This window comes from Schistocerca americana, chromosome 8 (genome assembly GCF_021461395.2).
Source record: "Schistocerca americana isolate TAMUIC-IGC-003095 chromosome 8, iqSchAmer2.1, whole genome shotgun sequence".
NCBI classification, from domain to species: domain Eukaryota; kingdom Metazoa; phylum Arthropoda; class Insecta; order Orthoptera; family Acrididae; genus Schistocerca; species Schistocerca americana.
The window spans coordinates 159,269,580-159,289,545 of record NC_060126.1 but is presented as its reverse complement, the minus strand read 5'-3'; the positions used below and the strand labels follow the sequence as shown (position 1 = coordinate 159,289,545).

The 19,966-nt window shown below is 40.7% G+C and overlaps 1 protein-coding gene across 3 annotated transcripts in view; it reads right to left on the bottom strand.

Moving 5' to 3' along the window:
• LOC124544629 (E3 ubiquitin-protein ligase FANCL) overlaps positions 1-19,966 on the bottom strand; it is a 112,151-nt gene that overhangs the window by 53,988 nt on the left and 38,197 nt on the right. For all 3 annotated transcript variants that reach the window (XM_047123237.1, XM_047123235.1, XM_047123236.1), the window contains exons 5-7: positions 18,499-18,652; positions 3,539-3,663; positions 3,184-3,408 (exon numbers count right to left, since the gene is read on the bottom strand). In XM_047123237.1, coding sequence (XP_046979193.1) covers positions 3,184-3,408; positions 3,539-3,663; positions 18,499-18,652 — 504 coding nt within the window. The remainder of the gene's footprint in view (positions 1-3,183; positions 3,409-3,538; positions 3,664-18,498; positions 18,653-19,966) is intronic.

The window sequence follows — 19,966 nt, the reverse complement described above, 5'->3', positions numbered from 1 at the left end:
CATTCATGCTGTCGTTGCGCATCAATATTGCTTGGCAACATGCCTCACGGGCAGCCATGTGGTCGCCCGTCAGCATTCGTGGCACCCACCTGGATGACACTTTTAGCATTTTCAGGTCGTCATGCAGGATTGTGTGCACAGAACCCACAGAAATGCCAACTCTGGAGGCAATCTGTTCAACAGTCATTCGGCGATCCCCCAAAACAATTCTCTCCACTTTCTCGATCATGTCGTCAGACCGGCTTGTGTGAGCCCGAGGTTGTTTCGGTTTGTTGTCACACGATGTTCTGCCTTCATTAAACTGTCGCATGCACGAACGCACTTTCGACACATCCATAACTCCATCACCACATGTCTCCTTCAACTGTCGATGAATTTCAATTGGTTTCACACCACGCAAATTCAGAAAACGAATGATTGCACGCTGTTCAAGTAAGGGAAACGTTGCCATTTTAAGTATTTAAAACAGTTCTCATTCTCGCCGCTGGCGGTAAAATTCCATCTGCTGTATGGTGCTGCCATCTCTGGGACGTATTGACAATGAACGCGGCCTCATTTTAAAACAATGCGCATGCTTCTATCTCTTTCCAGTCTGGAGAAAAAAAATCGGAGGCCTTAGAACTTGAATGCACCTCGTGCTGTATGTACATTAATTTAAGCTATGAACTTTTTCTATTTGTGTGTTCATGCTCTTACTTAACAGTGATGTTGTTATTGGCAGACTAGCTCACAGATGCTGTTATTGGCTGCCTACATCACATGTCCTACACTCTGAATATCCACTGTCATTTGCTGGTGAGATAACATGATGTGAGCTATGACTGGGTGACAAAAGCGCATCACACTCTTGATTTCAGTGCTTCAGAAACTAACATCTGTGGTTGATGGAATTTGTATTTAATACAAAAATACACAGTGTGCATGTTGCCGCTCATCGAAGATTTTTCCAAAATGCATTATTGTGTTTTTGCTGGGTTATGTTTCCTGAAGTTTGGGGAGTTCTACACCATTGCATAAAACCTTTTACCATTCAAAGAATTGATAAGTTTTACAATCTTGAGCAAACGTATACCATCACTTAACATGGAGAAAATGTATTTTTCTCAAGGAAAATGCGTATTTTCCCCCAGGAAAAAATGTAGTTTTGGCTGGGAAATCTGGAAAAATCAGGGATTTTTTTTTCTTGTCCACATATACATTCTGTTTAAACTTGTTCTTATATACGAAACAAAATTCCGTAAGGATCAAAAAAGAATTTTATTTTATTTTTTATTACAGAAAATATAACTTACTGATTTCTTTGTCTCTAAATTTAGGTAATTCCTGTGGCAAAAGTAACAAAAACTAAATGGTTTGGATATAATACATAGTTTTTCCAGCTCTGAACTCCTTCATCAAGAAGTTACAAATTTTATACTAATTTTTAGTTTCTTGTTGGTACACTGTATTTATTGGATGTGAAACATTTTTGAAAGTTTTGTGTTTTTTCAAGCTTTGAAGCTTGCCTATTTGTGTAACACCACTAGCTAACTTTAACAAAAACATAATGTACTATTCCTTCTGTTGACCTTTTTTAGTCAGCTTGGCAATGGTAGTTGTAACTAGCAAAAACACTACAGTATTACCCAACTTCTACATTCCTGGAATTAACGTTTCCCCACCAACTTCGACACTTTTATCGTTCCCATCAAATTTTGTGTCAACATATTTATAATTTTCTCATGTTTACACTTTATGAAAAAATGTTCTTGGGGAAAAAACAACCACTAGCCATCAAGTAGTGTTTACAAAAGTTATATGGTTAAGTTTCTTGTCACCAGGGTGCTCTACTTAGTAGGATAGGAGTAACTAGGTTCATATGTCCAAATGTATCATGACCAGTCACACCATTTCCATACTGTTTCTACAGTGCATGCACAGTTGTGTGATTTTTGTAATAGTCGTCACACGTCTGTCGAACCATATTTAGTGTCTGTTATTATAGGTTATCTGTCTTGAGATGACCACAATGTAATTAATGTAAATTTTAGTTACACTGCAGTCAGCTCAAGACAGATAACCTATAATGACAGATATTAACAGCTGCTGCAGAAGATGGCCACACAACTATACATATTCAATGTGTTTCGTCTTTTGGCCACTTGAAGCAGTGGTTGACACCTTCATTCTGTTTGCACTGATCAAATGTTTTTGGTTTAAACACAGCGCGAATTACGCATATTCTCGCACTGAGTAAAACATGTTTCAAGGATTTATTCTCGTTGTTAAGAGCAATATTTACATACGTATTTTTGGTGATAGATTACGTTTATGTGGTTTTCTACGTAACTGAGGAAACATAGTACCGAATAACCTCAAAAAGGCAGTTACAGTTCAAGAGACGCAGAGCAACAAATCAACAAATATGCAAACACCACACACAATACTTAGGTAAATATTTGCACTTGATATCAAGAAAAAATTCTTGAAACACACTGTGCTAAGCATGAAATAATAGTAACTGATGCAGTGCCTCATTATTTAAATATCGAATGACAGTGCAGGCATTCCAAAAACATCGATAATGATGTATGAAATTGAGTCCAACATTTCTGCTTCCCAATTATCAGTTCCCATTCATATCAGTGGTTTTTAGTAGATAGCAAACCATTTTTAGCTAATAAAAAGTCCCTAACATGAACATTTTGATGCCTATTATGTACACATACACGAAGTGCGAAAATGCAAGGGGGTATCCAATACATAACTTTAACAGCTTAAAACGTTATTTCCAAAATTTTACTTTTTCCCACATTTTACACCATTTTTTGAAGTCGCTTGAAAAGTGTAAAAGCAGGGTTTCACTGTAATTTTGCTTTCTGATTCAAATAGAAGCATACTGTAGATAATTAAAGAAGAGCAATAATAGTAATGATCCCATGATCAGGCCTTACAAAACATCAACTGCAGTTTTTCCCCATGGAGAAGTCAGGTTAGAGACAGAGTAAAATAGTTTTAACAGATACGTGTGAATCAATGTTTCTGGTATTATCTGTCAATTATGTCCTATGCTTTCTCATAGTCTTGTGGCACTAATATGAGTGCGCAGTTATTAACTTGGACTAAAAAAAAAAAAACATTTTGTCTATGGATATTACGAGTCTACACAGTATCACTTTGTATTTTTATGCAACAGACACACACCTGATAAAGACAGTCCATGTGAAATATGCTGCCACATCTTTCAGATGGACAAGCCTCTGATGGCAAGCTACCCTCCAAGCGAACTGAAAAGCAAACAAAACATTCTCCTGGTCGTATCAAAAGGTTTGCCTCATCCTCACCAGTACCTTCTGGTTTCTCAGGAAAGCTTTCGAAACCCAAAACTGATTTAAGGTTGTCTGGAAGGCTGCTCTCAGAATCCCATTCCTGGAAATGAGGATAAACAACATGAGAAATTGAAATGAAATATTTTTGTACTAGGAGAACACAAGAGTTAAAACTATCTGCACATTACAAGTAAAACAATAAAAACAGTCTCAAAATTCTGAACATTTACCTCAAATCTGTAAATGAGTCTCTCACGGAACTCTGACACAGTTTTTTCTGGCCCTAGAAATTTGATATCAGGACGAGAACAAGGATCCCATGGATTCACCTGCAGTTGCAAAGAGACATTTTCACCTATAAATGAGAGATTGGTTAGTTAGGAAGTTACCTTATACTTGTATCACAGAGACCAGATTTATAAAATATCATGACATTAATAATTTTGGATGAAAACATTATGAATTTTATCTACGAGTGCTGGACAGCCTAAGTCTTAGTCTTGCTCACACACAGTTTTCATCTTTGATGTTGCAATGGTTGGCTGGATATCAACAAAGAATCTACATTTATGAAAATTAAAGTGGTTCATTTACCGTATTTACTTGAATCTAAACAGCACTTTTTTTCCGGATTTTGTAACCCAAAAAACCGCCTGTGGCTTAGAATCAAGTGCAAAATAAGTGGAAGCTCTGAAAAATGTTGGTAGGTGCCGCCACAACCAACTTCTGCCGACGAAAGCGTTGGTACGTTGATGGAACACATATACAGGCACAAGCAGACATGTAAAGGCATAGAGTTTGGGCAGAGATGTCAGTCGAGGCGGAAGTACAGAGGCAAAGATGTTGAGTGACAAGTGATGTACGTGGGGCGGCAACTTGAAATTAGCGGAGGTTGAGGCCAGGTGGGTAACGGGAAGAGAGGATATATTGAAGGGCAAGTTCCCATCTCCAGAGTTCTGATAGGTTGGTGTCAGTGGGAAGAATCCAGATAACCGTGACAGTGTAACTCTGTGCCAAGATGTGCTGGCCGTGCTCCAAGGCATGTTTTGCCACAGGGAAATCCTCATTACCAACAAACACGGTGTGCCTGTGACCATTCATGCGATCAAAGGCAGAGCCACGTGTGAATGCAACCACGTGATTTACCAACTGACATGCCTACACTGTGAAGCCTTCTATGTGACCCCAAAAGTGCCCCACTTGTGACAGGATACTTTCCGGGACTGGATCAGACTCTGAATGTGGCTCTCCAGCAGGGATACGACTTCCTCAAATCCCACCCTGAAATGAGATCCATCCTTCATTAAATCCTCCCCACCCCACCAAGAGTGTCTTTCCGCCGTCCACCTAACCTGCGTAACATCTTGGTTCATCCCTATGAAATCCCCAAACCACCTTCCCTACCCTCTGGCTCCTACCCCTGTAACTGCCCCCAGTGTAAAACCTGTCCCATGCACCCTCCCACCACCACCTAATCCAGTCCTGTAACCTGGAAGGTGTACAGGATCAAAGGCAGAGCCACGTGTGAAAGCACCCACGTGATTTACCAACTGCCCTGCCTACACTGTGAAGCCTTCTATTTGGGAATGACCAGCAACAAACCGTCCATTCACATGAATGGACACAGGCACACAGTGTTTGTTGGTAATGAGGACCACCCTGTGGCTAAATATGCCTTGGTGCACGGCCAGCACATCTTGGCACAGTGTTACACCGTCCGGGTTATCTGGATACTTCCCACTGACACCAACTTATCAGAACTCCGGAGATGGGAACTTGCCCTTCAATATATCCTCTCTTCCCGTTACCTACCATGCCTCAACCTCTGCTAATTTCAAGTTGCTGCCCCTTGTATATCACTTGTCACTCAACAACTCTTTGCCTCTGTACTTCCGCCTCGACTGACATCTCTGCCCAAACTCTTTGCCTTTACATATGTCTGCTTGTGTCTGTATATGTGTGGGTGGATATGTGTGTGTGTGTGCGAGTGTATACCTGTCCCTTTTTCCCCCTAAGGTAAGTCTTTCCGCGCTCCCAGGATTGGAATGACTCCTTACCCTCTCCCTTAAAACCCACATCCTTTCGTCTTTCCCTCTCCTTTCCTCTTTCCTGATGAAGCAACCGTGGGTTGCGAAAGCTTGATATTTGTGTGTGTTTTTATTGTGCCTATCTAGCAGTGCTTTCCCATTTGGTAAGTCACAGCATCTTTTTTAATATATTTTTCCCATGTGGAATGTTTCTTTCTATTATATTCATATCATTAACTTGAACCCAACTATTACGTTTTTTATTGTCACTGTTGCATTTAGAAATCTTTTCTGTCATCTTACTTTCTCTTTTTCTTTGTGCAAGTAGTTTCACTTTGTATTCACCTTCCCTTTTCTCCATAATCCACCATACAATTTATCCAGCCTGTATATACTCAATAATACATAATTTACTTCCAAACCATAACAAAATTTTTTTTAACCCTTTCAACACTACCACTGCTATAAAATCCACCGTTCCCAGTTTATATACAATTCTTGTGTAACCTTTCACCTATTAAACAACCATTTCAGATAGTTCTAACAACTTTCGTTTTATTTCCATTCCCGTTTTTCCCACATAACCGATCATTTTTTAGCAGCTTCCCACAGGCTTTAACGTTATTACTTCTTCATCAGACAATTGTTAGCCTCATTTTCATAATCTGCCACCACATAATCAGTCCTTTTAATACATTTACACACAGTTTTTTCGATATTTTCCCGTATTTCTCCACCCTTTAACGTGTTTTGGAGGCAACACAACTACCTAACATTTGTACACATCGTTGTTTACCAACCCAAGTTCACAAAGGATCAACATAGCTCTGCTTAAACCAACACTTTTTCGACTTTTTTCACACCAGAACTCCAGTTAATTTCTACTTCACCTTTATCTCTCCCCATATGTTTTTATTGTCACTTAATCTTCATGTTACACTTTCCACCTTCTAATACCATGTCACCCTTACAACATCCCCACAATGACCCCATTAAGTTTTATTTACATTCCCTCCGCAAACATGCCTTCGCCCTAGTCAGATTACGCTCCAATATTTTATTCACTCAGGCTTGTCTGACATTTGGCATTACCCCCAAAGGCCTCACACTTAAAGTTCCCATCTCTGGCTGTAACCCTTCTTTCCATCAGTCCCTATACGAGTTCCAAACTGAACAATCCATAGCCCTCACCCGCCTATTCCTTCACCTACACATCAACTCAGCCAATGAACACACCCATCAACTCCTATCCCTAGTCAAAGTCCTCAATCTTTCCTCTCCCACATCCACACCGGCTGTTCAGAGCATCCTCCTACAGGCCAACCGCAAATTAGAACAGCATGCCACCCTCCACCTCAAAAAACTATCCAATCTCCTGGTTTCCCACCTCCGGAAAGGCAACTCACTCACCCTCCACAACCTTTCCAACAAACCTCAACCTCCTCTCATTGCTCACAGACCCAGTCTCTTCCATCTGCTCAATCTCCCACTTCCAGCTTCACTCCGCCCAAAACCTCTAAATTCTAGTCAACACAATCAGGAACCACAACACCCCAATTCAGTAGTTAACCTTCCCTCCAAACCTCTCTCCCAATCCGAAACCTCTGTCTTATCCAAAGGCCTCACCTTCAGCCCCACTCCCAGATTCAACCAAACAGCCCTCGTGAAAGATTTATTGTCCTACACTCGTAGTCTCTGCTGGAAATATCACTTTGCCACGAAGAAAAATAATCCTAATCCTACTCCCAATGATCCAACTCCCCAAGACACTATCCAAATTGAACCCTGCCTGGAACAGTTCACTCCTCCATCACAGCGGGACCCACCTCGTCTTCCTCAAAATCACCCCCTCCAAACCTTCCAGGAATTTCTCACTTCCAGCCTTGCCTCTCAATCTTTCTTAAAAAACCTTAATCCTACTCCCAACATCACCACAGCTGAAGCCCAGGCTATCTGTGATCTGAAAGCTGACCGATCCATCGTCATTCTTTCGGCTGACAAGGGTTCCACGACCGTGGTACTTGATTGTCGGGAGTATGTGGCTGAGGGACTGCGTCAGCTTTCAGACAACACTACATACAAAGTTTGCCAAGGTAATCCCATTCCTGATGTCCAGGCGGAGCTTCAAGGAATCCTCAGAACCTTAGGCCCCCTACAAAACATTTCACCTGACTCCATCAACCTCCTGACCCCACCGACACCCCGCACCCCCTACCTTCTACCTACTTCCTAAAATTCACAAACCCAAACATCCCGGACGCACCATCATAGCTGGTTACCAAGCCCCCACAGAATGTATCTCTGCCTACGTAGATCAACACCTTCAACCCATTACATGCAGTCTCCCATCCTTCATCAAAGACACCAGCCACTTTCTCGAACGCCTGGAATCCTTACCCAATTATGTTACCCCCGGAAATCATCCTTGTAACCATTGATGCCACTTCCCTATACACAAATATCCCGCACGTCCAGGGCCTCGCTGCGATGGAGCACTTCCTTTAACGCCGATCACCTGCCACCCTACCTAAAACCTCTTTCCTCATTACCTTAGCCAGCTTCATCCTGACCCACAACTTCTTCACTTTTGAAGGTCAGACATACCAACAATTAAAGGGAACAGCTGTGGGTACCAGGATGGCCCCCTCGTATGCCAACCTATTTATGGGTTGCTTAGAGGAAGCCTTCTTGGTTACCCAGGCCTGCCAACCCAAAGTTTGGTACAGATTTATTGATGACATCTTCATGATCTGGACTCACAGTGAAGAAGTAGTCCAGAATTTCCTCTCCAACCTCAACTCCTTTGGTTCCATCAGATTCACCTGGTCCTACTCTAAATCCCATGCCACATTCCTTGACGTTGACCTCCATCTGTCCAATGGCCAGCTTCACACATCCGTTCACATCAAACCCACCAACAAGCAATAGTACCTCCATTATGACAGCTGCCACCCATTCCATATCAAACGGTGACTTCCCTACAGCTTAGGTCTTCATGGCAAATGAATCTGCTCCAATCCCAAATCCCTGAACCATTACACCAACAACCTGAAAACAGCTTTCGCATCCCGCAACTACCCTCCCGACCTGGTACAGAAGCAAATAACCAGAGCCACTTCCTCAAACCCAGAACCTCCCAAAGAAGAACCCCAAAAGTGCCCCACTTGTGACAGGATACTTTCCAGGACTGGATCAGACTCTGAATGTGGCTTTCCAGCAGGGATACAAGTTCCTCAAATCCTGCCCTGAAATGACATCCATCCTTCACGAAATCCTCCCCACTCCACCAAGAGTGTCTTTCCGCCGTCCACCTAACCTTCGTAACCTCTTGGTTCATCCCTATGAAATCCCCAAACCACCTTCCCTACCCTCTGGCTCCTACCCCTGTAACCGCCCCTGGTGTAAAACCTGTCCCATGCACCCTCCCACCACCACCTACTCCAGTCCTGTAATCCGGAAGATGTACACGATCAAAGGCAGAGCCACGTGTGAAAGCACCTACGTGATTTACCAACTCACCTGCCTACACTGTGAAGCCTTCTATGTGGGAGTGACCAGCAACAAACTGTCCATTCGCATGAACGGACACAGGCACACGGTGTTTGTTGGTAATGAGGATCACCCTGTGGCTAAACATGCCTTGGTGCATGGCCAGCACATCTTGGCACAGTGTTACACCGTCCAGGTTATCTGGATACTTCCCACTGACAACCAACTTATCAGAACTCCGGAGATGGGAACTTGCCCTTCAATATGTCCTCTCTTCCCGTTACCCACCAGGCCCCAACCTCCGCTAATTTCAAGTTGCCGCCCCTCGTACATCACTTGTCACTCAACAACATCTTTGCCTCTGTACTTCTGCCTCGACTGACATTTCTGCCCAAACTCTTCGCCTTTACACATGTCTGCTTGTGTCTGTATATATGCGGATGGATATGTGTGTGTGTGCGTGCGAGTGTATAACTGTCCCTTTTCCCCCATAAGGTAAGTCTTTCCGCTCCCGGGATTGGATTGACTCCTTACCCTCTCCCTTAAAACCCACATCCTTTCGTGTTTCCCTCTCCTTACCTCTTTCCTGATGAAGCAACCTTGGGTTGCGAAAGCTATATAAAGGTGGTAGAAGACGAGCTCTTTTCTCTGCCCCGAGTTTCAACCACTGCATTTTCATATATTATCCAACGAAGTAAATAGAAATTCCATATCTTCAAATGTAGCAGCCTTTCAAATATTCGTAGCAACAAAAATAAATTTCTTTACACAAAAATACCAACAATGCCCAAGGCTTCAGGATTGTTGCACAAGTTGCTACGCTGGGGCTCATTAAGATTTCACGTAGTGGCACCTATTGCTTTGTGGAATTTTGTGAAGTGCTTGTTGGTGTTCGTGAACCATAATGTAGCGCTTTCATTATAGTGCCAAATTCAAGAGGGGAGTTATTTCTTTTGCGGAACAATGTTCTAATTGTGCTGCAGGTCTGCGATACGGGATTGATGAGAGAAACGTCAGGCGATGACGACTGCTGAATGTTCAAGCAGAGGGAAAGCATTTAGTGGGCCAAAGTGTGGCCGATATCATGCACTATAAATGATTTTAAATGAATTTGTTAAGGAACAGCGTCAGAAATTCCTGCCTGTGAATGCCGAAATTTTAAAAATTAAGGCACATGAAATTGCTAGAGAGCAAAAAATCTTAAGGAAACCCGGAACCTAAAAATGATGAACTTTTGGGTTTTCAGTTTATTGTGAAATAAAATACTACAGATCTTCCTCTTTAAAATGACATATTAATCTTACCTGTAGCTCAACTCCAAGTATTGAAAATACAATTTTCAATAATGTGCTGTAGAGGGCATGTCGCGACATTGAATTTCCGTGGATACATGTTCATTGAAAACATCGTTTTTCAAAACTTCCAGTCTTTCCAAAGACTTTATATTATGTTTGCAACACGATTTGATAGGCAATTGTTTTGTCTGCGTATTGTAGTCTTTGGATACTGTTGTTTACATTGAGCATTTGATGCTTATTGCACGATTTGTGTTGTATTTCTGTTGTGTAACTGTAACTTATCAAATATGCCTCCATTTAGTAACAGAGTTTACAAGAGGAAGAAGCCTCCTCTGAGGTGCACTAGTGGAACTGTGACAATTTTTCTGACCTTGGGAAATGATTCTGAAAATAGTGAGGTTATTCATGAAGTGAAATCTACTCCTGTCTCTAGCACAAGCAAGAAGTTGCATGGATCAACTGAAAAATACTGCAGTTTACTGGAGAAGTGTAGTGAGGATAATGTGAATGAAATAATTAACATTTCATTGCTCTCAAAGGTGATTCAGAGTTCAGTACTGTGTAAGGAATGTTGCAAATTGAGTATGTCAGTAAATGTCAAGCGACATATAGGACTTGCAGCAGAAATCTGTCTCCATTGTACTAGTTGTCATTACAGTGTTTCATTTTGGAACTCAGAATATGTCGAAATAGGCCAAGGTGAAACTGATAGTACTATGGTGCAAATATTAGATGTGTTTATCCTCTAAGGTCAATCGGTAAGGGATACTCTGCTGGTCAAATGTTTTGTGGTGTAATGAATCTACCACCACCACCAACGAAATTCTCAAAATATAACTCTGTTGTTGGATCCTGTGTTGAAGATATTGCACAAGAATCCATGAAAGAAGCTGTGGAGGAGGCTGTGGCGGTGAATGAAGAAATTCCAGATGTTCAGAATCCTCGGGACCTTATTGTCGGACTAGATGGTACGTGGCAGAAGTGTGGGCACACTTCACATAATGGGGTAATAACGGCAACAAGTGCTGATACTACAGAAGTTATAGATGTTGTAATTAAATCCAAGCACTGTAGGTGTCCTAAAAGAGTGAAGGATGAGCATGCAGAAAACTGTCAAAGGAATTACAGTGGGTCTAGTGGGTCCATGGAAGTTTCCGGTGTGAAAGACATTTTCAGTCGCTCTCTTCTGTGTTACAAGGTCAGATACCTACAGTTCCTGGGGGATGGTGATTCGAAGTTTTTTGCTGCTGTATCTTAACTGAAACCTTATGGAAATGATGTTACCATTACTAAACAGGAGTGTATAGGTCATGTTCAGAAACGTATGGGAACAAGGCTGCGTCGACTGAAGACCACAATGAAAGGCCAAGTACTCAGTGATGGAAAATCTTTGGGTGGAGCTAAAAGATTGACAGATGAGGTAATCAACAGATTGCAGAGAGATTATGGACTGGCAATAAGACAAAATACTCACAGTGTTGATGCAATGGAAAAGGCTGTAATGGCACTTTACTACCACACCTTATCGACTGACGAGGAACCACTACATGGAACTACGCCCACAGGGACCCAATTGCTGGTGCAAGTACAATCATAATCACAGTCTACCAGAAACTGTCATGAAGGCTATAAAACCAATTTTCAGAGATCTTTCTGCAACTCAACTTGTGAAGAAATGTCTCCATGGACGTACACAAAATCAAAATGAGAGTGTGAATAATGTATTGTATTTACTCAAATCTAAGCCGCACTTTTTTTCTGGTTTTTGTAATCCAAAAAACCGCCTGCGGCTTAGAATCGAGTGCAAAATAAGCGGAAGTTCTGAAAAATGTTGGTAGGTGCCGCCATAACTAAATACTGGCGCCAAAACCACTGCGTCAGTAAATAAATTTAAAAAAAAAAAAAGTGGAAAACGAGCTTTTTTCTCCGCCCAGAGTTTCGACCACAGCATTTTCATACATTATCCAACGAAGTTAATACAAATTCCGTATTGTTCATCTTCGAATGTAGCAGCATTTCAATGGACTACGAAAATCCGACTGGCAAGACTGTTTGGGATCTATGGCAATATGGCCAACTCTACATTCTGAATTTTTTCCTACCTGTGAGAAGAGATGGTCCCTTATAGGAACTTTTATGAATTGTGAATCACATGCAGTAGTCTGTTCACCATAAGACTAATACGAATATAAACATTTTGCCATGTATTCTTTCGTGTTTCCTGCTAACTCATTTAAATCCTGTCTGCCTAATAAACTACGAAACTAGAGTGAGACAACAGCAAATGCGGAAGAATAATACATATCATGTCATGTTCATATTTGTATTATTCTTATGCCTAATAGTGATACAGTCAGAAATGAAGTACTGCAATTGACTAGATTTTTAAATCTACGATGACTAATTCCTGTGCAGAATGTAATGTACTAAAGAGGCATCTGCAAAGAGTTTCAAACGGAGAAAAATTTTCACTAAACTCTCATTCAAAGCATCTGTCATACGCAGTCTATTATTTGGTTCTTGCTGATCATTATCAAAGAAAGCAGCAGCGTAAGTAACAACAAATAGCAGTCTCTTGCTATTGTTTTACTAATGAGACGATTCCTTTTTTTCTTTTTTTTTTAAATTGTAAGCATCGGTAGTGTGCACAAAAGCAAGCCATGCCGCGAGCGGCGACAGGCCGCAAACACTCATTATCAGAATGCTACAAATCACGCATGACACAGTACAATAATGCATTTTCAGCTTAGAGTGACGTAAACACCTATAAGAAAGAGAATGACACTTATCAGATCAAAGAAAAATAAGCAATCAATTCAAACCAGACGAAGCACGTGAAAAAGGATGGGTACCCGTATAAACACGGGTGGAACGCCTGACGCATAGCAATGGCTACCTGGTAAAGCTTAACTGCTAAGCTTACGACTCGAACCAAACTATTGTAGCTGTATCGTCATTCATTCAACATAAATTGTGTCTCATATTACAATGGACCACGTTGTTTCGATTTGGAGGTGCGGCCTAAAGCTTTTCTCTCCCCTTGAATTTCGAGTCTCAAATTTCAGGTGCGGCTTAGATTTGGAAAAAATTTTTTTCCTTGATTTCAAGTCTCATTTTTCAGGTGCGGCTTAGATTCGAGTAAATACGGTAATTTGGACCAGAATCCCAAAAAATGTGTTTGTGGAAATTCATTCTCTTCATTTTGGAGTATATGATGCCATTGCTACGTACAACAAAGGTAACATTATAAAGTGCAATGTGCTGCAGAAGTTGGATGTGATGCCCGGAAAGTACATGGTGAGTGCAATGATGTCGATAGACAATGAAAGGGAATGGTATGCTGAAAGGAAAGAAAAGGAGTGTGAGAGGCAAGCCAGACAAAGAATGAAAGGTGTGAAAAGAAGGCTAGATGGGGGGATGTCTAGTGACAGTGAAAACCCCTCTTATGGTGCTGGACTCCACTAAAATTTTAGCGAAACTTTGAAACTCGTTTTCCAGAAGTTCACTTTTTTTGCCATATAAGGAACATTTTCTGCTAAACTATTAGAGATAAAGACAAAATTTTCAAGGAATGTAAACAGTGCCAATATACACCTTGTATCATAGCCTTTTTGTGATACATAATTGATAACAGATTTTATTTCAAAGATACTATGCCAAAAAATGTGTTAATTATTTTCAGTAACAAAATAATTAATATCTTCCCAAAAAACACCAATAAATTAAAATCCATATGGTACATGGTATTAAATATAAGTAATATTATACTGTGAAAGTGTCATCATTCTGGTGTTAATTGTTCATAAGAAAATGTTCCTTACATTTAACATTGGAGGTATAGGACGTTCAGAGTCCCCTTAAATTTTAAGGCTAGTCACAGCTGGATTGATCTGTTTATGAAGGGCTGGCGTTTTTTCACTTCGGAGGCAAACTTAGTTGCACAGAAGCTGCCGAAAAATAATGAAGAAAAACTAGTGTAATTTCAGCGTTTCTTAATTAGACGGCGCACAGAAAAGCAATACCTTCTTGGTCAGATAGGAAATGCTGACCAAACTCCCATATATTTTGACATGCCGTCAAATTATACGGTCGACAACAAAGGAAAGAAAGACATAAGTGTTCTTACATCAGGGGGTGAAAAACAGCAGATGTCCGTCATGCTTGCTCACACAGCAGATGGACATGTGTTACCCCCATTCATAGTTTTCAAGCAAAAGACTTCACCGAAAATGGAAGTGTTTCCAAAAACTGTAATTGTACAAGCAAACGAAGCTGGGTGGTTTTCGGAGGACATGGTGCTGGAATGGATTAGGTATGTGTGGAATAATCGTCCTGGTGCAATGCTTGGTTTACGCAGTCTGTTGGTATTACATGTGTACGCAGGCCATAAAACACCTGCAGTAAAACGAAAGAGGAAATCAAAATGGACTTTGCAATAATTCCACGCAGGATGACGTCAATTCTGCAACTACTTGATGTCTGTTTGAATAAACCATTTAAGGACAACCTTAAACGCATGTACACAGACTGGCTTTCGAAAAGCGACAGACAACTGACACCAGCAGGACGTGTAAAACATGCAAGTTTGTCGCAAGTGTGGCAATGGATTTATGATACATGGAAGTGTGTTCCAAATCAGACTGTGCAACAAGCATTTAAAAAATGTTCGATATACAATGCACTAGATGGTACGGAGGACGATGCTCTGTATGAAGAAATGAGAAACAAAGAATCAAGTGATAGTGATTCAGTATCATGACTGATATTTTAAACATTTCGTATAAGATGTATTACAAACCTTATAAAATTTTGTTTTAAATTTCAGTGTTTAATTTCTAAGTTATTTACATTGTTATTTTATAAGTGTTGCTACTCTGCACTGCACAGGATAGTAAAGCGTAGAGAGCTGCATCACACCAGTCTACGGACTGAAGACAACAACAACACACTCTTCACCATAAGAATAATACGAATGTAAACATTATGCCATGTATTCTTTCGGCTTGCCGCTATCTCATTTAAATCCTGACTGCCTAATAACTACGAAACTAGAGTGAGACAACAGCAAATGTGGAAGAATATACATACCATGTCATGTTTATAATCGTATTATTCTTATGGTGAATAGTGATACAGTCAAAAATGAAGCACGGCAACTGACTAGATTTTTAAATCTAAGATGACTAATTTCAGTGCAGAATGTAATGCACTAAAGAGGTGTCTGCAAAGATTTTCAAACAGAGAAAATTTTCCACTAAACTCTCGCTCAGAACATTTTCTATCATAGGCAGTCTATTATTTGGTTCTTGTTCATCATTATCAAAGAAAGCGGCAGTGTAAGTAACAACAAATAACAGTCTCTTGCCATTGTTTTGCTAATGATACAATTCCTCTCTTTTTTTTAATTTTTAAACAGTGGTAGCGCGCAAAAAGCAAGCCATGCCGCGAGTGGCGACAGGTCGTAAACACTCATTATCGGAATGCGACAAACAATGCATGACACAATACAATAATGCATTTTCAGCTTAGAGTGACATAAACACCTATAACAAAGAGAACGGCACTTATCAGATCAAAGCAAAATGAGCAATCGATTCAAACCAGACGAAGCACTTAAAAAAGGACGGGTACCCGTATAAATATGGACGGAGCGCCTGACACATAGCAATGGCTACCTGGTAAAGCATAACTGCTAAGTTTGTGACTCGAACCAAACTATTGTAGCTGTATCTTCATCCATTCGACCTAATTGTGTCTCATGTTACAATGGATCAACTTTATTTCGATTTGGAAGTGTGGTCTAAAACTTTTCTCTCCCCTTGAATTTCGAGTCTCAAATTTCAGGTGCGGCTTAGATTCGGGAAAACTTTTTTCCCTTGATTTTGAGTCTCATTTTTCAGGTGTGGCTTGGATTCGAGTATACGGTACTTTGTACAGTGGCACCAAGCTTTCCTCTCTCTTCCTCTTTCTTGCGTGGGAAAATTAAAGGTTGGATACTGTTTAGAGAGACCTCGTATATTGAGCTTGAGCTACCTTAAATTTTCTAACTTACTTTTTAAGAGATAATAGCATTAAAAATATGGTTCTAGTCACATAATCATAATTGGTATCAAAGCACAACAAGAGTGGTGGGAAAACCTACTCCAGACCACAATCAACTTATCAGGATGTTGATGTTTCAATGTGAAGGGCTTCTTTCAACAGCACAAATAATATTTAACTTTGACAGGAACTACCTGTTACTGATCTGTCATTATAATAATAATAATAATAATAATAATAATAATTTCCTGTGACTCAATGGCCTGGTACAAGTCTTTTCATTGGAAATCAATTCGGTGACATACATGTCAGAATCCAATATCAATATAGTTGTCTAAATAAAAATTTGTTTCTGCTGAAGTGCCTGTTAGGAGTATTAACACTTTAAAAGATTTGATACTGACTCAAGGCAGAGCCCTTCATGTGTGAGCAAGTGTAATATAACTGGGGTGAGATAAATGTCCCACAAGTAGTTTGCCAATCTGTATTGTGCTTAGCTGTACCCAGTAGCATGTGTAGCTTTTGAAACGGTATGGATGCAGTAAGCATTGTCCCTCCTGAGCAAGCTCTAATCTGGGTAATGTTGAGTGCTTAACACTTACAAGGCTATTACAAATGACTGAAGCGATTTCATAAATTCACTGTAGCTCCATTCATTGACATATGGTCACGACACACTACAGATACGTAGAAAAACTCATAAAGTTTTGTTCGGCTGAAGCCGCACTTCAGGTTTCTGCCGCCAGAGCGCTCTAGAGCGCAGTGAGACAAAATGGCGACAGGAGCCGAGAAAGCATATGTCGTGCTTGAAATGCACTCACATCAGTCAGTCATAACAGTGCAACGACACTTCAGGACGAAGTTCAACAAAGATCCACCAACTGCTAACTCCATTCGGCGATGGTATGCGCAGTTTAAAGCTTCTGGATGCCTCTGTAAGGGGAAATCAATGGGTCAGCCTGCAGTGGGCGAAGAAACGGTTGAACGCGTGCGGGCAAGTTTAGCACGTAGCCCACGGAAGTCGACGAATAAAGCAAGCAGGGAGCTAAACGTACCACAGGATGGTGCTCCACCGCACTTTCATCATGATGTTCGGCATTTCTTAAACAGGAGATTAGAAAACCGATGGATCGGTCGTGGTGGAGATCATGATCAGCAATTCGTGTCATGGCCTCCACGCTCTCCTGACTTAACCCCATGCAATTTCTTTCTGTGGGGTTATGTGAAAGATTCAGTGTTTAAACCTCCTCTACCAAGAAACATGCCAGAACTGCGAGCTCGCATCAACGATGCTTTCGAACTCATTGATGGGGACATGCTGTGCCGAGTGTGGGAGGAACTTGACTATCGGCTTGATGTCTGCTGAATCACTAAAGGGGCACATACTGAACATTTGTGAATGCCTAAAAAAACTTTTTGAGTTTTTGTATGTGTGTGCAAAGCATTGTGAAAATATCTCAAATAATAAAGTTATTGTAGAGCTGTGAAATCGCTTCAATCATTTGTAATAACCCTGTATACAAGCAGTAAATGTCCTTTTCATTAATCTGATTGCTTTCCAAAACCTTTCTCTAACCTCTAGATTCTGTTTTGTTTTGTCTGTGGAAACAACTAGTGGCTTTATTCTGATTTGTCCACTTTTTATCCACATGTCCATATTTTTGATTAATGGCAAATATGTACTCTTATTCTGTCCTAACTTGTTCATAAATGTGTATCAAAAAGGCCATGAAGCATTTGTACATGCCAATACATAGTGTTTATTTTGTTGAATGACATTTCTTAAAAATTGAGCACTGGAACAAAAAGTTGTTATCAGAATATTCTGTTGTTAATTTAAAAAGTCTCTCTATTCATGACATCTATACCAGTCAATGAATTCACTACACCCATAGTTTTCTGGGATGGGATTATGAATATTGTAGTATATATTCTTCATCAATGAAATAAGTATGATGAATGTCCAGCTGACATGAGACAAAGTGTCCCTTTCCTCATCATGGACAAAGTGAAAGGACTCTCTCTCTCTCTCTCTCTCTCTCTCTTTCTCTTTCTTTCTTATTTTCTGCCCTTCATATCCTTCTCTTCCACTGCAGATAATCTCATTCCAGTGTATGACAAATCACAGTGATTCAGAGTATAGATGCAGATGAAATCAGATTCCTGCAGAAGTAACAAAAGAAATCTGGGGGACGGGACGGGGGGAGGTAGAAAGGAAGAAGGCGACAGCTGCAGAGTTCATTTCGCTCCATGATGTTGAAAGAGGTATCTTGCCTCTTTCCTGCTGGACTTTCAACTATGTGAACATATTAATGTACATAAACGAAACATTACCAATGATGATCCTCCGAGCAGTATCACGTAGGTTTGGTTCTTCAGGATCTATGACCCAACAAGAAGAATCAACCTCTTGCATGACTGTCCAGAACCTTTGCAAGGAAGCCACTTGTTGACAAAATACTCTGTACATTGATCCCACAGATGGACCCTGCAACAAGTGCAAAAAAAACTTCCAGCAAAGTTAGTTGTTAGTCAGTCAGTTTGCTGCTTGTTCCATGGATGCATTCCTGATAAACATGATGTTGTGGAATAACAAAGACAGAAAAACACACACACACAGTGTTTCAAAGTATTTGCATCAAACATCTAGGGCTGATAGATCACATTATGGGGAAGAACATTTCTTCGAGACAAAATGTTCCCTGACACTGCCCAACAGTGCTAGACACCCTTTTGTACTGGTTTTGCTCCTGTGAGCTCACAAGGTATTGGCAATCTAAAGTGTGTGTATGCTTTGAGTGTTGCCTATAGTTCAGTCAACTGTTCCATATGAGAGTGGGTAGGCACAGCAAAATTGAAGTACGTGATTCACTTCAAAGATCTCTTTCCCTGCTTTGAGACACTTATTCTTAAGGTTTTCTTGCTGAAAATTACTCCATCACTTTACTGGAGTACATAGTATGCAGCACAACTGATTAATAGACTCTGCTAGTTCAGTGAAATATCAACATCATAAAGCTGGTGAATACTAAAGGAAGCACAGCATCTCTGGGAAGTGTAAGTGAACTTTTTGTCTCTAATGAAAATTGTTCTTCATGATGTGGTCTATCACCACAAGGCGTTTGATGCAAAAACTTTGAAACATGTTGTGTGTGTGTGTGTGTGTGTGTGTGTGTGTGTGTGTGTGTGATGAAAAATATATATATATATAATGGAAGGAAACATTCCACGTGGGAAAAATTATATATAAAAACAAAGATGAGGTGACTTACCGAACAAAAGCGCTGGCAGGTCGATAGACACACAAACAAACACAAACATACACACAAAATTCAAGCTTTCGCAACAAACTGTTGCCTCATCAGGAAAGAGGGAAGGAGAGGGAAAGACGAAAGGAAGTGGGTTTTAAGGGAGAGGGTAAGGAGTCATTCCAATCCCGGGAGCGGAAAGACTTACCTTAGGGGGAAAAAAGGACAGGTATACACTCGCACACACGCACATATCCATCCACACATACAGACACAAGCAGACATATTTAAAGACATAAATATGTCTGCTTGTGTCTGTATGTGTGGATGGATATGTGCGTGTGTGCGAGTGTATACCTGTCCTTTTTTCCCCCTAAGGTAAGTCTTTCCGCTCCCGGGATTGGAATGACTCCTTACCCTCTCCCTTAAAACCCACTTCCTTTCGTCTTCCCCTCTCCTTCCCTCTTTCCTGATGAGGCAACAGTTTGTTGCGAAAGCTTGAATTTTGTGTGTATGTTTGTGTTTGTTTGTGTGTCTATCGACCTGCCAGCGCT